Below are 18,591 nucleotides of genomic sequence, written 5' to 3' on the forward strand. Positions count from 1 at the left end.
TCTCAAGCAACAAGCTTTCGAAATTCGTTATATAATTTTTTCGAACAATTATCAATGTCCTAGGGTAATTACCGGTGAAAACATTTCAATTACCATGTGTCATTTCAATTTTTGTCCAATTTGAACTTAGTTATGACGTCCAAGTTAGATATCAGAAAAAGTTACCTTCCAAAAAGTTGGTTTCGACTAATGCACCAGTCAAATAGATTGGTGGGATGTGCAAAAAACAAATTAGGAACATCAACTCGAAGGTTGGCTGGCCGATTTCGGGTTTCCCACATGACCAACAGTCGAGAGCTAAAGAGAAAGTGAGTGAAACATCGGAAAAGGAAGGAATATCCAAAATATACTGAAAATCAATTGTGCAAAATTCCGATATACTGACGTGCATTATGAAGACGTCATAGAGAATAGAGTTGTAATCATGTTTGACGAAAAATATTCCATTTTATCACATTAAAAAATTAAAGGCAATGACGGATTTTCCATGGATGATACAGAAAATTGTCAATATAGAAAAATATTAGAATCGAAATTATTTCAAAAAATCTACGTCGGTCGAATAACAATGGGAAATTGAGTAATGAAAAAAAAAATGTGCTCAAACGCAAGACATAATGACATAACGAATCAAATGCAGTCCTTTGGGTTGTCTTGAAATTTAATCCGTCATAGGGTTCATAAGTCCGCTCTAAGCTATAAGGAAAAGTTGAATTGTGGACTATGGACCATAGTGAGACTTAATGCGTTAAAGACTTTTCATTTGTATAAAACGTATACAAGTATTTACAATACAATGTATTTATAACAATCAAAATCAAAAGATTGAATCAACCCAAACGATTAAATAAAAATTAGACCAATAGGTACTGATGGGGTTTGTTAAAACCGAATTTGTAAAGAAATTATCTACAATACTATTAAATGCAATTACAATATTAGAATTTTGGAAAAATTATTTTAAAAATCATATATTTCTAAAAATATACAAAATCTTTATATATACTAAATTGGTAGTTTCTGGTTTGAGATATTTGTGTGTATATATGTGAATTCAACCGCTGTTCAACAATCACAATGTTCTTTTCTACATTATTCATTTTTCATTTCATAACTAGTAGGACTCAGAAAACTTATAAATTACATACCATCCTTTGGAAATAGATAATTGAAGGTAAAAAATGATTGACTTAAAAAGGGGACAAAATATAAATAAGTAATTTTTATTATTATTATTTTATCCACTGAAGTTGACCATAAATGACTAAAATCTTGTGATATTTGACTACTAAGTATCATCCGACATGAATGAATTTTGTGACTTTAACTCTTCTAATTCCTTTATCTGCTGACGTAAAAATAATATTCTGAAAAGGAAAATCAATTTTAGTAGAAATCATATAGATATTAAAGAAAAATATTTAAAAAATCGAATTTCCGCTTAAATCGTGTACAGTCCAAGTAGCATGCAAACAAACTGTCCATACTGCTAATAAAATTTTACTAAAAATTGCATTCTTGAAATTGAATTATAGCAAACGTTGTAATTGGTTCCATTTCAACAAAGAAAATGCAAAAATCGTTCACATGAACCATAGATACATATTTCAAAAGTACAATTATTCAAATTAGGAAATTTAACAATGTATATACATTTTTCCTTCATCATTTAATAGTATTTTGTCATCCTACCCAATTACCAAAAAAAATTCAAATGTTTAATAAGCTAAAAGAGAGCACAGATACTATACACAAAGATGTTGAAGACTATTATTATTGACCAAGCACCAAGATCATTTTTTTTACCTAGAGCGGAATAAGGTGCGGTCTTCTCTATCTTGCATATTTTTTCCACCACTAGTCAAATTTAAAGCAAAATATGTTTCTTGTAAAGATCAAGTAGTACAGGAACGCAAGCTGAAGTTTATTTACTTTTTATAAAAATATCAAAACTCACATTTGAACAGAAATGTTTTTTTTTGTTGTTTTCATTGCGATTTGAAGATGATTTAGTTAAAAAAGTAGATAAAAAAGACTGATAATGGATTAACTTGTACTCCCCCTGAAATTAAACAGTTAGCAGCACAAGCTACCAAAGAAATATTGCCGGAAAAAACAATGTTTGTACCTTAAAACTTTTGAAAACAGTTGCGACAATAAGATGTAACATGGCATTCGTCTTGTTATGTTTTTTTTTAAACATTTTGAATACGTATTGTGGTACAGTGGTTACTTTTAATTTTTTTATTTTAAAAATTAGTTTGTTATCGACCTCCCACTTCATTCGAGACGTTCAATTAAACCTTGGAATTTTTTGGACTTCTTCCTCTACCTATCTACACTTCAAATTTTAATAAATCCGTAGGGATTTTATTATTTATATTCGCTGGTAAGTTTTTCTTTACCTTTTTTATTGTGCTCACAGAAATGTCAGTCATCTTTCTGGATTTCCTTTTGATTTGAACAAATTTTGTATGTATAATAGTTTTCATATAAATCCGTATTTTCTATTTATTTCGGGAACAGAACAAATAGAATAGACCAGATTTCTTTTGATTATATTTTATAAAAATATAAATTCAGTTTTTCTATGTTAGAGCATAAACTCATTTTTATACAAATCTATTCTTTTTACTCATTCCTTCTTTAGTAATTTCCATTCGTGTTCGCGTTTCTTCTTTTCATTTTTTTTTTCTGCAATTCTACAGCTGCCAGGTCGGGAGGATTAGGCCGGTTTACCCCAATAAAAAAACAACCAATACAATTTCAATTTCTAGGAATCCAGTTATCTTTAATATATATTGGGTTGACGACAAAGTAATTTCGGTTTGGTAGTATAAAATAAAATACTTTTTTTAACAAAGTTTTTAATCAATTATATATGGTCCTTATTAGCAAAAAACTGAACCAGGTGCGATTGAAGGTCATCGTCATCTGTGAAAGTTGGACTATTTAAAGAATTCTGCAAAAATCGAAATTTATGGTAATCAGATGGTGACAGATTAAGACTAAACCTTTCCGATTTTAAAATTTTGATTGTTTTTCTTTGATTGCTTCATCCGGATTAATTAATTGTTGTCAGTAAACATCAGAATTGATCGCTTGGTTCCTTGGAAGCCGCTCAAAAAAAAACAAACACCAACCCACCAAACTGACAGCATATTTATATACTTTAACTGAGACCGAATTGCACTTCCCTAGGAAGAGTCTTCTGTCGGGGAAATTAAGGTTACAAAATTGGTGCCCCAAAATTGTAGGTATTCATTATTATTCCAATGTAACTTTAATTTATTTTGGGTTTATATTATAAATATTTGGATCAATTAAAGTGGTGCGTTAATTTTGTCCAGGAGTTTATATACACTAACAGTTATGAGTGTCTAATATAGTTTATATCAAGGATTTTTTAACCTATTCTCATCCACCCAATCACCTCACCAAACTACAAACTCCTATTTAAAGAATTTTTAGGTTAGGTTCATTAAATTTTTCAATACCGCGGGAAATATTGACTGCTGTGTATTATTATTTCTTTAGTTAATAGGTGTGTGTCTGGGCACGGTTGAACTTAGGCACAGTTACAAATTGTGTAGTGAATACTTGGAACCAATTTAAATCGTAGATACTCGATGAAAAAAAAATTGTTGGTAGGTAAGTAGGCTCAAAAGTACGTTTTGATAAGAATATCCGTCTAATAAAACTTATTCTGACAAAAAGACGATGTACAGGTTGAGGGAAAAAATCTATTCTCGGCGTGATGTTCCACTGCACGATAGATGTTTTCAACATTCTCACAAGTTAGTTCATAATATTTGTGTTCCACAAATAAATTAAATAAATATCACTGGGAATTAAGTTTGTTACATATCTTGCCAATGTCCCAATAATAGGACGGTAATTTTTTTGTTAAAGTGTTGACATATAAATAAAAAAAAAACTATTAAAACACATTAAAATAATTCATAATCGATTACAATATTTTTTCACCCACAGTTTATTGTTTTTTGAATTATGTTGACTATTGGGTTTATTAGAATTAGCCAATAAGATTTTTTTTTCATCGTTAATAGGGTTAATGTAATAAATATGATAAGGCGTTAAAACTCAGTTTTGAAATAGTGAATGATGAAACAAACGATTTTTCACAAAACTTCAACTATACCGTTGTATGTTAAAGACAATAGAGCATATTTGGATCAATTGAAATTTGTCAGACGTTTCTAATAGCTACATAATCGGTAAAACAAGTTGAAAATAAGAAGAAGTCCTACATGAGGGAATATAATAATAACAGATGATAAAGTGAAAATGGGATAGTAAGAAAATGATTCTAGGGACTAGTTAGAATTTCCCAACTTGCATAGATTTTGCCCTAACAGTCATTCTATGTGTTAAGTAAACAATACTGTACTGAATATTCTCAATTTTTTAAATTATTTTATAGCCCTAAGTACGAGTTTTTTTTTAATAATAACTGATATGAAGATAAAGAAGGGTTAAAAAGAAATACCTATCAGATTTTTAGCGATTTTCGAAATATTCTATTTCTTCAAGCATTACTGGTACATTTTATATTATCTCTTATCTAAGAGTGAATCCATTGTATTTTAAATCAAAGTACAGATAAAATACTTTGTTTCTAACCTGAAAAAGACATGGGTTAAAAGGAAAGAAATTTCAGAAATGCCTACGAGGCACATACACAGGTTTAAGTAGGAACATCATAAAATATATAAAAACGACAAAAAAGCGAACTGACTCTTACCTCTGTTCTTGTAAAGTAGCCTGGATTTCTGTTAGTCGAACTATCGACCTAGCAGATTTTAGTTCTGCTGAGACTTTGGAACATTGTATACTGCCCATTATATGTGCTTCCTCTGCCAGCTTTTGCGCCTAACAAATAGAACATATTTCTAATATTGAACAAAACAAAATATATGTTATTGTTAAAAATTTTAATTGTTGTAAAGTGTTTCATATTTAGTTTAATTTTATTTTAGAAATGTCTACTTATGATTCAAGTTTATAATACCCGCATAACTGAAGTATTTCAAGTAAACATTTTTTTTACCGTCTAGTGGTCAACACATTCTAAAGCATTTGTACATATTGTACAACATGAACCTATTCAATTCAAACTTATGACTATTTCTGCTCAGGCAGGCCTTTTTAATAGCTTTCTCCGAACTTCTCATTTGCAACCATTATTTAATAACCTTATTACTTGGTTTTTCCCAGGTAAAAACATATTTTAGAAAATTGTCATTCGACCCAACTTTCTTTTTTTTCAAGCACCACCACCCTACTCTTTGAAAAGAAGGTAAGGAAAAATAACACTATTGTGACAAGGCCAGTGTCAGTGACAAGTAGCCAATGCACTGAACATTAATGAATCTGCTATTTCCAGAGTTTATCATCGTTACTAAGAAACTGGTAACTTTCGTCTAAGACGCGATTTCACAAAAAAAAAGGTGCACATTCGAGAAATATGAACCACGAGCCAAATACTAGCTACTGACCCCAAGTCTAGTTACTAGCTACTGGCCCGTAGTTTAATCCCTTCGAGCATTGATGGGATGAATTTAAGAGAAAAGCTAAATTAATAGATTTGATGTGCTAAAATCAGAGAGAGAATGGAACCTGCAAATTTTTTGGTAGAGACTTTTGACCGCAAGTGTGTGACTTGAGTCGATTTCCTTGATCACGAGTTTACTTTGTAACAAACTTTCAAATGTTTTCAAATTTTCAGAGCATCCTGCGATAATTCATTGTAGTCTATAAAAGAGAATTTCTGTGACCATTATAGTGCCCTTACAAGAGACGCGCATAGTCACTACCTAACTTTTCAACTTTCAAAAGTTACGTTCAGATTAAACAAAGCAAAATTCTAGGAATATAATATGTAATCGTTTGATGAAGGGAACTATGAACAAATTTTTGATTACTCAAAAAATTGAATTCTATAAAAGTGTTTTCTATGTGAAAGTCTTACCTGTTTTTCCAACAGTTCCGCTGGCCATCCCCTTACATGATTCACTAGATCATCTCTATAATGATTTGCTAAAGAAGGTGTAATTGTAGGTCCTTGCGGTCGCAAGGCTTGCAAAGAACTAGATACACCCTGTAGAGTTTGTAAACTTCCAGAGGGACTACTCACAGGTACAACTGCAGCTAAAATAATCATCAATTAAAAAAAAGTTTTTTTTTGTTTTGGACGATGTGAGAAAATAATAGCATATTTTTACTACGATGTGTTAATGACAGGAAGATGTTACGAGAATTGTTCCAAAAGTATCTCAGACCTCCACATCACCAATAAGTCATCTCGAAATCGCTGGTGTATGCAGTTACTTACTGGACGTATTAATTTGAGAATATCATACGTTTATATACACTATTTTTTTCATTCATCGCATTCTGTTATTGTGAAAAAAAAAGAGGCAAAAACTAGTTCAATGTATTCTGTCCAAAAGACACGAAAAATCGAAGCAAAGAGAATGGTGACTTTTTTCTTTGATTATCGAGGTGTTGTGCACCAAAAAGATACTTAATGGGTCACTTAATTACTGAAAAATACTATGGTGAAGTATTAAAAAAATTGCGTTACAGAGTAAAACGGACACAACTTTGCACAAGTGGTGATTGGCTACATCACCACGGTAATGCGCCAGCGGATTGATCGATTATACAACAATATTAAACAAAGCACCAAGTTGTACAGTTTAGTCAGCCGCCGCACATAACCGACGTAGCTACCCACGACTTTTAAATCTTTTCAGACTAAAAATGTTGCTTGAAGAACATAGGTTCAATAATAAAGTCGGTTCAGTGTGTTATGTTTTATAGAAGAGGCTATAGGTGTATGAAACGAGCGCATTTGCCATATACTGATTGAAAAATCATACGCAAACTACTTGCACTTTGGGCGCCGCATTTGCTCACTTTGTACCAAAAGCGAATTCTAATGAACAATTCTCATACCTTATTGAAGTGGTTTAAGTAAAAAGAGAGAGGACAGTAGGTTGCAAAGGGCGAACCGATTTTGATTCCACTTGCTTCTACTGCTTGATATTGATTTTTTGTTATTTCGTCCTGAGGTATGTCTCAGATTTTTTAAGGATGGTTTTAGCCATGTTTGAGGAGAAGAAAATACAAGAACCAATACAGCCAAGACAAATTTATAACGCGCTCTAGTAAGACAGTTAGGAAAATGATGTATTTTTCAATTCTTGGGCGTTTGCAATACATCAAGCCTCCGTGGTACAACTTTAAAGTTTTCAAAGTATCAGAAGGGCTTGGACGTGATAACTTGATAACTTTTCTGTCCTTTGTGTGGAACATTTTCTAGAAGGGTATATTTTGTCACGTTACACCCAGGAATTTTTAACTGAGGCAATTCAAAAAGGATAGTGTGTATAAGCTGTTCATCCAGAATTAAGAAACAATAAGCAGCAGTTATTGCAACAATTATTGAGAAACAAGAAGTTTGAAAAATGCTCACATATCATCTAGAGGTGACGTGACTGTATTGTTCTTTTCTTAATTTATAACTGGAAGTTAAAAGAAATAAATATTATAATCATTAAAACGTCATTCATTTTGAAGCACCCGATACAAATATTAAATTTTCAAATACCCTAATAATTTCCAATAGCAGATAAATGTTGATTACATCGATAGTTTTTGCCATGTTTCTCATGGGTTGAGCAAAATTTTACATATTTATACCTTACCCTTTGCACAATCCGGCGTCTCCGAATGTGTAGGCGTTGGCGGGCCCTCGACTACACTACCAGAGTGGTTAATGTCAACAGTAAGACTAGTCAGTACCCCAGTATCACCAGATGTTACAGCTGTACTAGTTATAGGCCTCTGCTGACCTCCTTGGAGTACCTTTTCTGTACTTTCTGAAGTGGACGTGCTTTGAGAAACCATTCTTGGTAATGAAGTAGTCAAACCTAGGGTAACTGGTGGTCCAGGCGTATTGGAAATTGCTAGCGTCGATGGGATTGGCGTATGTTGAGGTGATAATTCCGTCCTTCCTAATGGAGTTGACGGGATGTGGATTGGATGTGAAATTAATTTTGGTAGGGCGTTAGCTAAAAGTACCGGCCCAACGGTAGTTGATTGGTCATTCATCTGAAACACAAAAATTATTTCAAAGATATATGTTTGTATATTAATTGATCGAAGAGATAGTGAAAAGTTACAAGTGAAAAAGGTGCCAGTTACCTTAGGCCAACCGTACACGATGCAACTGTTTTGAAATAAAGTTGTTCTTGCAACGGTTTGGCAATCTCAACAATGTATAACAGCGGGGAGCCGCACATGAAACTAGTTTTCAATCGGTTGTATATGACCATGATTCCGCGGTCCCAGTTGCGTTGCAGGTGTCTCAAATTTGTGGGAGAAGTGGGAAAACAGCTTTTATCGACATTCGATGAAAAAAGCTATAAACGTTCTATCTGTCTGAGACAGTTCTAGTGCTGCTACGAACAGTCTAGAGTTCACATATTGACAAAGATATGGATGGATCCAATATTCTCAGTACTCTACGTTGAATGCGGTATTGATAATAATCAATTCCTCATCTGAGTCTGAATACATTGAAAAATTATGTTTCACTGCTGCACCAACTGATTTAATACTGATTATGAATCGAAACCGTGTGCACTAAAAAGTTTTATTTTGTTTTAAAACAGTTCCATCGTGGGCGGTCGACCTTAATAATATAATTTTGTTTCTTAAGAGTTTTTATACCGTAATTGTATAATTAAACTCTTAGGTATGGGCGTGTTTCTGTGGCTTTATGGACTGTGATTGTTTATTTCACAGTTTTATACTATTCAGTTAGTTGTCAAAAAAATAATTAGTATATTTCCATTATGGATAGAGATCATTCAACAAGTAAAAAAGCTGAAGCGAAGGTCCTTGTAAATGCGAAGAAATTTACAAAGCGGGAAATATCACAAGGTTTCTGAAACTAAGTATACTACGCATAAAAATGAAAATTGAAACCAAGGGAAGAATTAAGCCAGAAAAGAAAAAAAAAAAAAAGAAAACCGATTTTCATTCCACGCGCAAGGAGATATTTGAAGAAAATTTGATTAGAAAATAGAATTGCTACCACAAATTTGATAAAATCACAACTCCAGGATGCTAACGTTAATGCTTCCGACCGCCCTGTCCGAACAAAATCTAAGGGATTAGATTTTAAGGTTTCTCGCCAGGAAGCCCAAGTTAACAAAAATTTTTGTAAGAAATCAACATTAAATTATTTCCAGTTTTCAAATGATGAAACTTTTTGCAATAATTTGCTTATGTAAAAGTCAGTAAAAATTGCTGATATGTCTATCCGTAGAATTAAATTAGCAAATCTCATTTTAGGACCCATTTATAATGACTCAAAAAAAAGTTGGAAAGAAGGGCCTGATTATTCTTAGTCAAGGGCGAGAGATCTCCACAAAAGTCAGTGACTTTATGAAAAACGAAGGAATAAGTTTTCATAATACCATTTCACTTTAGAACTCAATAAAACATGAACTAAGCCAATTCTGTATTGAAATGTATAGTATGCAAATAAATTATTTGAGAATTTTATCAACACATCAATGAACCAAATTCGAAATAACGGCTTGCAAATAATATTTCTTTATCATTTCATAATTCTTCTACTTATTCATTTATTATAAATGACAGTGACATTCTTGATCCACACATATACTGGAAAAGTCAATATTGAGATGATATAGTGTCAAAAGCTATCCTAGGATCTATTTATAGATCACAAACTGTTTTCAGAAGCTGTATTATAAGTTATTGATCGATTGATAAGTATTATAAGATATTGATCTATTCTAGATCAATTGTTAATAGATATATACCTGTTGAGATGTACTAATTGAATAAGAAACTTCTGATGTTGGAGTACTGTCTCCTGGCGAGATGTCCATATCTTGAGTAGTCTGAATATTTTCTTCTGGTAGCTTCTGCGAAAGTCTTGAAGAATCTTTGGAGGAGGTATCACCATCATCTCTGCTGCTACTACTACTCCAATGTCGACTACTTGTGGCGCTTTCTCGGCTGTGTTCCTTTATATTGGTACTGCTACTACCACTATTTGCCGCTCGCGAGTTGGAATGTTTCTCATGCCCTACATCAATATTTACAATTAATTTCAAATTCGTTTCATTCAACGTCAATTTTATCAATTAGTTTTAGTTGACTTATGCTACAGAATTTTCACCTATTATTTATTGTTTGATTTTCATCTCAAAACGGTGGTATTTCCCTTTGTGGAACATTAGAAACTTTCTTCATTACATATCAATGTATATTCATCAGTGTGGATTGTTTCAGAGAGCTTTCTACCTCTCTCTTACTTTCCTCTCGAGCATTGATGGGAAGAACTTAAATAGAAAAGTTCGGGCTCTAAATCTTGCACCAGTCACAAAATCCGACCTCAAAACGGCGCTCAAAGTAGAATGGGATAGGATCGAACTAGATCGACTAAAGAAACAATCGATCTATGAAATAGAGATTGAAAGCTGTTATTAGGACCAAGGAAGAGAACACTGAATATTAATGGTTAATTTCAGTAAAACTATTTTGACTGGACGTCAAGTACATCAACGCCATACTTGGTGCTATTATAATATGTTTTACTATTTCTTGAACAATTTTTATTATAAAACAGCTGATTACTGGCTATTATGAATATGAGATGCCAGCACAGATCCTTTTTGTTGATTTCAAAAGAACTTATGATAGTGTGAACAGAAAAAAGTTAATCCAAATACTACGAGAATTAGAAATTCCAAACAAACTAATTCAACTACTTAAGATTACATTAAAGGACAAAACCAATATAGTGAAATATAATAAAAAGAAAAGTGAATCTTTCAAAACACAACAATGCTTAATATAAGGCGACCCCTCGTCAACGGTACTATTTAATCAAGCTTTGGAAGGCATAATAAGAAGAACCAGTACCACCAAAGAGGGGATGATATTTAATAAAAATCATCAATGTTTGGCTTGAGTTGATGATATGACGTTGAAAGCAAGAAACAGAAGAAACCACAAAAAGAATATTGACATCGAAAGAGATATCCAGATCTACGAAAGTGGTCTAATTAGATCTTTTGTATTGGCACAAACCAAATTACTTTACTATCAAGTTACTTATTTATGCAGTCCATTGTATCTTTCCAGGAGGCTGTCGCGAACCCTTCTGTTATCTATACGTTGAATTCCATCAGAAAGTACTATTGCAGTCTTTGCAGTACTTCTCTATTCTCTTGTATACATACAGGTTGGTTCTCATTATATGATACTATATGTGATAAAACATCTTAACTGCTATTTTCAAACCTATTGTTTATTGTTTGATTTTCATCTCGAGATGGTGGTATTTCCTTTTGTGGAACATTAGAATTACTTTCTTCATTATATATCAATGCATATTCATCAGTGTGGATTGTTTCAGAGCTTTCTACTTCTCTATTACTTTCCTATTGAGCATTAATGGAATGGACTTAAATAGAAAAGTTCAGGCTCTAAATCTTGCACCAATCACAAAATCCGACCTCAAAACGGCGCTCAAAATAGAATGAGATAGCATCGAACCAGCTGTTATTAGGGCCAAAGAAGGGAACTCTGAATATTGATAGGTTAATTCCAAATAAATTATTTTGATGAATTTGAGCTTGTATTTTATTTACTATTAATTATAAACCTTGTTCATTGTTTAAGATTCCTTTCCATTTGATAAAGCTGGGACTAATGGCTATGAGTGCTAAAATCAGAAAAATAATTGAAGCTACAGATTTTTTGCTAGAGACTTTTGAGCACGCCTTTGACTCCTTTACCATAAAACCCAAAAATGTATCATTGAAAAAATGAATCACTCTCCGCAATTTTAATATTTGACTATACAAGTCAAGTTGATAATATATTGAATTATATACGTATTTAATTGAAAAGTCTTACTCATAGTGGAACGGCTACAACTACTGTAATTCCTATCAGATTCTCTATCTCTAGTTCTAAATCGATCACGATCCCTTTCTCGTTCCATCCATTCTCTTGGCTTTTCCCACTGAGATACTTCAGTTTTGCAATTGTAATAATACTTCTTTCCAGATGAACTCACATGTTCGGACCAATCCCCTACTCTTGCCACTCTATCTCTGTCGTCTCTCTAAAAATAGCGTTTTTATGACACAAGTGGTATAAGGGAAATAAGTCAAAAGAATAAACTATGCGTACTTTTTGTGGGTGAGTGAGAGTTATTAAAAGTGACTATGACCGATAATACACGAATTTCATAGAAAATGTTATGAAACACTTGTTTTTTGTTAAAACTACAATGACAGTGGTAACATTTTTTTTACAAATTATCAGTTCCATTTTTCAATTTTTATGTGCAAGAAAGAATTGTTAGTGACTTGAAAGCCAGAATATATTCCTAAAATCACCAGTTATGGGCTTAATAAATCACGGTGTTAGATAAACAATGATTTTTGTATCAAACTGGTTGATTAACACTAGATTTATAAATATTGATTATATAAAATAATAATAATAATCCTTCATTATTGAAACAAAAATTTACAAAAACGAAAATATCTACAATTTTCTAGCATATAGTACTCGGGGCACAGGTAGTGACATATGGGACTTAAAAGAGAAATTATATAAGAAGTTGGTTACAGCATTTTTAAACAATAGTGTACAATGTCCTCTTATGACAAGCTTTTAAAAAAGTTTTGCTGAATCAGCTTCCGAAGTTCTACTTTAAACCTGTTCACACTAAGAGTTCTAGTCTCTCTTGACAGCTGATTGTAGTACCTTAGTCTTGAAATGCAATCGACCTTTGGCCCATTGTAATTCTTACTGTTGTGGTTCGTAGATGATCTGCTGATCTGACACTGTGATGGTTAATATCCCTAACCACATTAAAGGAGATTGTGGAGTGTACCTCTCTCCTTCGACATCTGTGTATGAAGTTGGCTTCTTGCTGTATATATACAGATTTCACATTTAAAAACCCTGATGTAGGGTGAAGATAAGGCAAACCAAAAACTCATTTGAAAGCTTTGTTTTGCAGAACATGAAGATGTGTGGCAGCAGCATTCCCCCACACTAGTGTCAGGTATGAGAGGTGGGAATAGATAAATGAGTAGTAAAATGTTAGTATGTGCTTGGAAGACAAAATGGTGGAGGTTCTTTTTTTGAAACAATTTATGGGAAATTATTTTAATTATGCAAGTGTTCGAACAAATTTTTTGTGTGTATGTGCAAAATAAATGATCAAAAATATAAATCATTACAAGCTTTGGAAATAAAGTTGGATTTTTTCGGGGAGTAGCGTCTAACGATTTTTATTAGTCGGATAATCCGAGGGCCACTAAAAATATTTCTAAATAGAATGATATATGTTTCTCATGTATTTTTTCATGATGGAGTTGTTAGTTTTACAATAAAACCTACATTATAATCGCTGAGAGTGAAATACATAACGTATGTAAGGCTTGGATAGCTTGGATGGTTTTTTAGAAATAGATTTTTGCAGGCATTTTTAAGTTTTTCCCGAAAATTTTTGATTTAATGTTAATCCTGAGAACAGATGAAAGTAGAGTAAATAACGCACATTTTAGAAAGAATTAGTCCTGATAGGTAAATTTGGGCCGTTTGAAATGAGTCAAAGGCACAAGGCTTGAAAAACGTTTTTCGGAACAATGAAAGTGGCCATATTTCTTCAAATTGAAAATAGAATGATACCCAAAAGTTTGAATAGGCTTTAAGTATTATATTTTTATACCTACCTTATCTATACAATTATTATGCATTGGTTTTCTATCTCTAGATGATATTTGAGAAGTCTTAATCGAATGCATGATACTTTTTTCATCATTTCTATCAGAACCTATCCTGTGTTCAGATTCTCTACTACGCTTATCCTTTGGTGACCGGGCGCTATCTGTAAATTGAACATAAAAACATATAAGCACATAATTATCTAATAACGATTAATTTCCAAGTAAATAACAACAGGAAATAAAATACATTCTAAATATGTTTTTATAACTGTACTACAAATATTTTAGAAAAATTTTACTTGAGGTTCAATTTATCGGCTCGATGCCGGCTTAGTGTGCCCAATATAAGAGCATCAAATTGCTGAAAAAAATCACTAAAACATACCACCTCTGTCAATAGATAATTTATAGTAATTGAAAAAATATTTAGTACTTAGTTCATTGCACTTTTCAAAACACTAGTAATAGTAATAGTGATGATAATAAGGATTTAAAGGCAGATATCACTTTACAATATAAATATTGGATTTTAATTAATCTTACAAATCAGTTTTATTGAAAAACCTTTCATTGACAAATGAAAATTGAGAATTTTTTATCCTATTCACTGCCTCAAACACCAAACGTCAAAACAATCTTTTTCAAGATTTAAAGCAAAGAGATTTTACCCAGAGTGTTCAGAAATTCATGTAACCAACATGAAGCAAATAGTGATATCAAAATAAAGTGGATTGCCAAACGATATCGAACAATTAAGAATCACCAGATATACATAGCCAAACACAGTAAATGTTGAAAATTTTGCGTTCAACTTTAAGAGTGGTCCTCAACATTCCTCTAGACATACTAAAGAGGGCGACGCAGTGAAAAGGTTATATAAAACTCTATGAACGGAATTAAGATATAAGATATGAATGTAAAGATTAAAATTTACCTGAATACTTATCCCTGGACATTTTATAGTCTCTGTTTTCTCTCTCCTTTTCACGGATTTTCTGTATATAGGAGTTCTTGGATTGATAAGTTCTATCTCGGTCCCTGGGTGATTGAGAATCAGGGCTGTCCGACCTGTAATTCCCATTGGGCGAATCCCGGATTCTTTCATATCTATCATTACTTGATCCATAACTTTTTGATGAACTGTATTTGGAACTCTTGAGAATATAATAATTATTGTATTAATTCTTATGTTTATAGTTATAATAATTTTAATATTTAATTTACTGGGTTCAATTTATCTCTCCTAGGAGAAACTCATGTTTTTTAATAATCTAAAAATTATATATGGTAGAAAAACATTCTTAAATATAATTTATACCTTTCAATTAAATTTGTACATAGGAATATTAACCTTTCACCTGGTGCCAGCCGTATCCTGAAAGTTATACAACTTTTATTCTAATCACTTTCCAATTCACTCTTAAAGTTGATTTTATTTGCTATTATTAAAATATTATCGAAAAATATAAATTGACAAAAAAATTGATTTAAAATAAGATATTTTTATTGCACAATGTATTACAAACTGATAACAAAGGCTTGGAAAAACTTTCACATCAACGGGAAGTAGTAATCCTCAGCTACATTCATTATATGATAAAAAATTACTATCTGCTATCTTCTTGTTACTCTTTTCCACGAGTAACTTGGGCATAATTTATCAATAGTATCAACTCAATAATAATTTCTGGGTTCTTGTTTACTGATCATTGAATGACTGAGATTTACTTTTACCCCTTTATTGTAGGGGATTAATAGCAGATAGAATAACTTGAACAAAAAAATTTAGCCAAAATTTCCATTTTCTAGTAATAACGAAAACTCCTGTGTACAATCCAATGGACAGCGTAGTGACTGACTAAACAGTTTTCACATGATTTTGTGTTCGATTTTCTCAATTTGTATTGCTTACACAAACCTTTGTCTCTTTTTATTGGGCCCTGCAAATGAAGTTATAGCAGTATCTTTGACATCTTCAATAGCTCTTTTCTGATAATAAGTGGGTAGGTTACATCAATGGGAAGATTTTTTGCCTGACCTGATACACGACTGTCATCTCATCAAATTTTGAGCCAGATATTTCATCTACCAAGAGCTTCTACTAATAATCCTAAAGTGAACAATATGTATGTATCGATCCCAGCTACATTCATTATATGATAAAAAATAATCATCAGCCATCTTATTGCTACTCTTTTTGCCAAGTAACCTGAGCATCATTTGTCAACAATATCAACTCAAATCATTTTTGGGTTCTTAGTCACTGATCATTGAATGACTGAAATTTACTTTTACCCTGTTGTTATAGGGGATGAATAACTGGTAGAATAACTTCAACACAAAAATTTAGCCAAAATTTAAATTTCCTAATAACAAAAACACCTGTCTGTCGTCCAAGGGACCATGTAGCGCCTGGCGAAAGGTTAATAATATAATTACTTTGCAAATCCTATTAAAAAGTAATAAAAGTACAAAGATGAATATTGTAATTAACTACAAAAATGTTGTATATGTATTTATTCTATTCTAGAGCTTTGCTAAATATTTCTTTCAAAATTTTTTTTCTAATGTCTTTAATGATAATTTGGGAAGTAGGAATGAAACTTAATATATTTTAAATTTGATGTTTGTTATATTTTTGTTGTATTAATTTCATAATGATAATAAATTTATGCAAAACTGATTTTCTACTGGAAATTAACTAAAATTTGTTAATTAAATAGAGATCCATTTACACAATTATACTTAATTTGATAGATTAGCTGATCTTAATGTCAGCCATTTTTTATTATTGTTTTGACAACTTTCTAACAATTTAGTTTTCTTTTATTTTGAAAATTACTTATAAATTATTTCTATAGTAATGACCTCATTAGATGGGTATTCTTAGTCTAAACAGTTTTTTTATCTCATAAATAGTATAAACAAATTCAGTTTTTTACGTTTTTTTCTTAAATTCTGATATCCCTCAATAAAAAACATACAACAATTAGTAATTGAATTGATTATTGCAGAAAAATAGTGAAATATTCAATTCAATTATTCTATTGTAAGTATGCTTATATTTTTACAAATTGTTTACCTGATAGGGATGGGTTTGGTGCTTCTCGAAGTACCTGCACAAGAAAATAACAAAATGTTAATAAAATACAGAAGAGTATAGTTGAAAATGTAATAAGAATTTGTTAAAATTTTACATTGACTCTGTAGCCAAAGATCGTAATGCCTACCCATCGTTTATCCGCTGAGTTTTCCTTGCATGCATTACCATCAATGCAAATCTCTAGAAAATACTTGTGGCTTTTACAATAAGCCGCTTTGCCAAATGATGTCATAAAAACAATAATAACGCTTATTTTCCTCTATGAAGAAACTTTTCTATCTGACGCCATGTCACATAAGGGAACAATTCAACAATGCTGCCATATCAACTTTTTGGATCAACTAGCAAGCAATAGAAACTGCCACTTGGCCGGCGGGAACGAAGAAATTCTTTATAGAGAATAAAACCCTTGCATAATTTATTTCCAATCAGTATTAATAATATAATTAAACTACAAGAAAAGCCGAATAACAAAATTTAATTACTATGACACAATCCATCTTGTATTTGGTATACAAATTTATAACGTGTATTTGAACAGTGATTATAGGAACTCATTGATTGTATCCTCTAAATGATTTATTAATGAAAAAATTGTACAGATTTTTAATTTTTTTTTTCGAAATTAGGTCGGCTGCATTTGGTTTTATAAGGAATTTCTTTTAACATCGGCAACAGTGCAGCCGCAGGACTGAAAGCAAAATGTTCCTTTACCTTATTGGTTGGCTGTCATCACGTAAAAAAAATTGTAGCTCGCCAACCTTAAAAAAAATATTAGGAGCCTTCAATGCATTTTCAATACATTTATATTCTAATCTTCGAGTTAAATTCCCTGTTTCTTCATTATATGTGTTCTTTCAACATGAATATCTAATAATCTGATTACAAAGTTTTGTATTCAGTTAAATTAAATTTGTATTTAAAATCCGCCACTTGGTAGCACTGTAAAATAATATGACAGTGACGACATACTTGGTGCATGCATTCGACCAACTGAGAAGCAAAAGTTGACAAATAAAAAAATAAAAAACCTAGATACTAGTTATGAACAATGGAGATTGCTAATAAAAATATATTAGTGGTATCATTTTTTTTGATATTTTTGACCAATTATATTATACGTAGTTAGGGTGAGTTCTAATTCTTTTACTATATTAATTATTTGGGTGGAATAAATGTATTTGCATTCTTGATTCTTGAACGTAATTTGTATTTATATTTATATAGCACACCTTGCAACATCAGCATTCTTTTTATATCCACTTATATTCATAATTCAACAATTATAGGTATAATTTTTAATTCGTTTTGAGAGGTAGAAGTGTTTAAACTCTTGTCTTTCACTTGCTATAATAAATAATTCATAGTGTAGTATGAGTTTATTCATTATGCTACTTTTTATCAGTAGGGGTAGTTCATACTGTTATATCTTAATTAAATGAGTTTCGATATAGTACAGCTTTGAAAAGTAGTAATATATAATGTCCTTGAAGAATACAATGTTAGTATTTTACTTATTTTGTTTGTTTACTTTTTTTGAGTTATCCTAAACCCAATATTCAGTAATGGGTTCTCTTAAATTAATTATAATGAAAGGTAACACAAATGGAAGTATTTTTTTTGCAGTTCAAGACAGATTTTATAAATAAAATATTTTTTAGCACA

The 18,591-nt window shown here is 31.5% G+C and overlaps 1 protein-coding gene across 1 annotated transcript; it reads right to left on the minus strand.

Moving 5' to 3' along the window:
* Window positions 1-508: 508 nt before the first annotated feature.
* Window positions 509-17,244, minus strand: LOC130446640 (WW domain-containing adapter protein with coiled-coil homolog). Its single transcript, XM_056783007.1, has 10 exons — window positions 17,054-17,244; window positions 16,906-16,939; window positions 14,758-14,977; window positions 13,830-13,984; window positions 11,992-12,202; window positions 9,885-10,153; window positions 7,734-8,139; window positions 5,993-6,171; window positions 4,766-4,893; window positions 509-1,367 (listed from the first exon to the last, which is right to left on the minus strand). Exons 1-10 carry the CDS (start codon window positions 17,092-17,094, stop codon window positions 1,289-1,291), a joined length of 1,722 nt encoding a protein of 573 aa, XP_056638985.1. The 5' UTR covers window positions 17,095-17,244; the 3' UTR covers window positions 509-1,288.
* Window positions 17,245-18,591: the final 1,347 nt, after the last annotated feature.

Source organism: Diorhabda sublineata, chromosome 7, assembly GCF_026230105.1.
Source record: "Diorhabda sublineata isolate icDioSubl1.1 chromosome 7, icDioSubl1.1, whole genome shotgun sequence".
In the NCBI taxonomy this organism is placed as follows: domain Eukaryota; kingdom Metazoa; phylum Arthropoda; class Insecta; order Coleoptera; family Chrysomelidae; genus Diorhabda; species Diorhabda sublineata.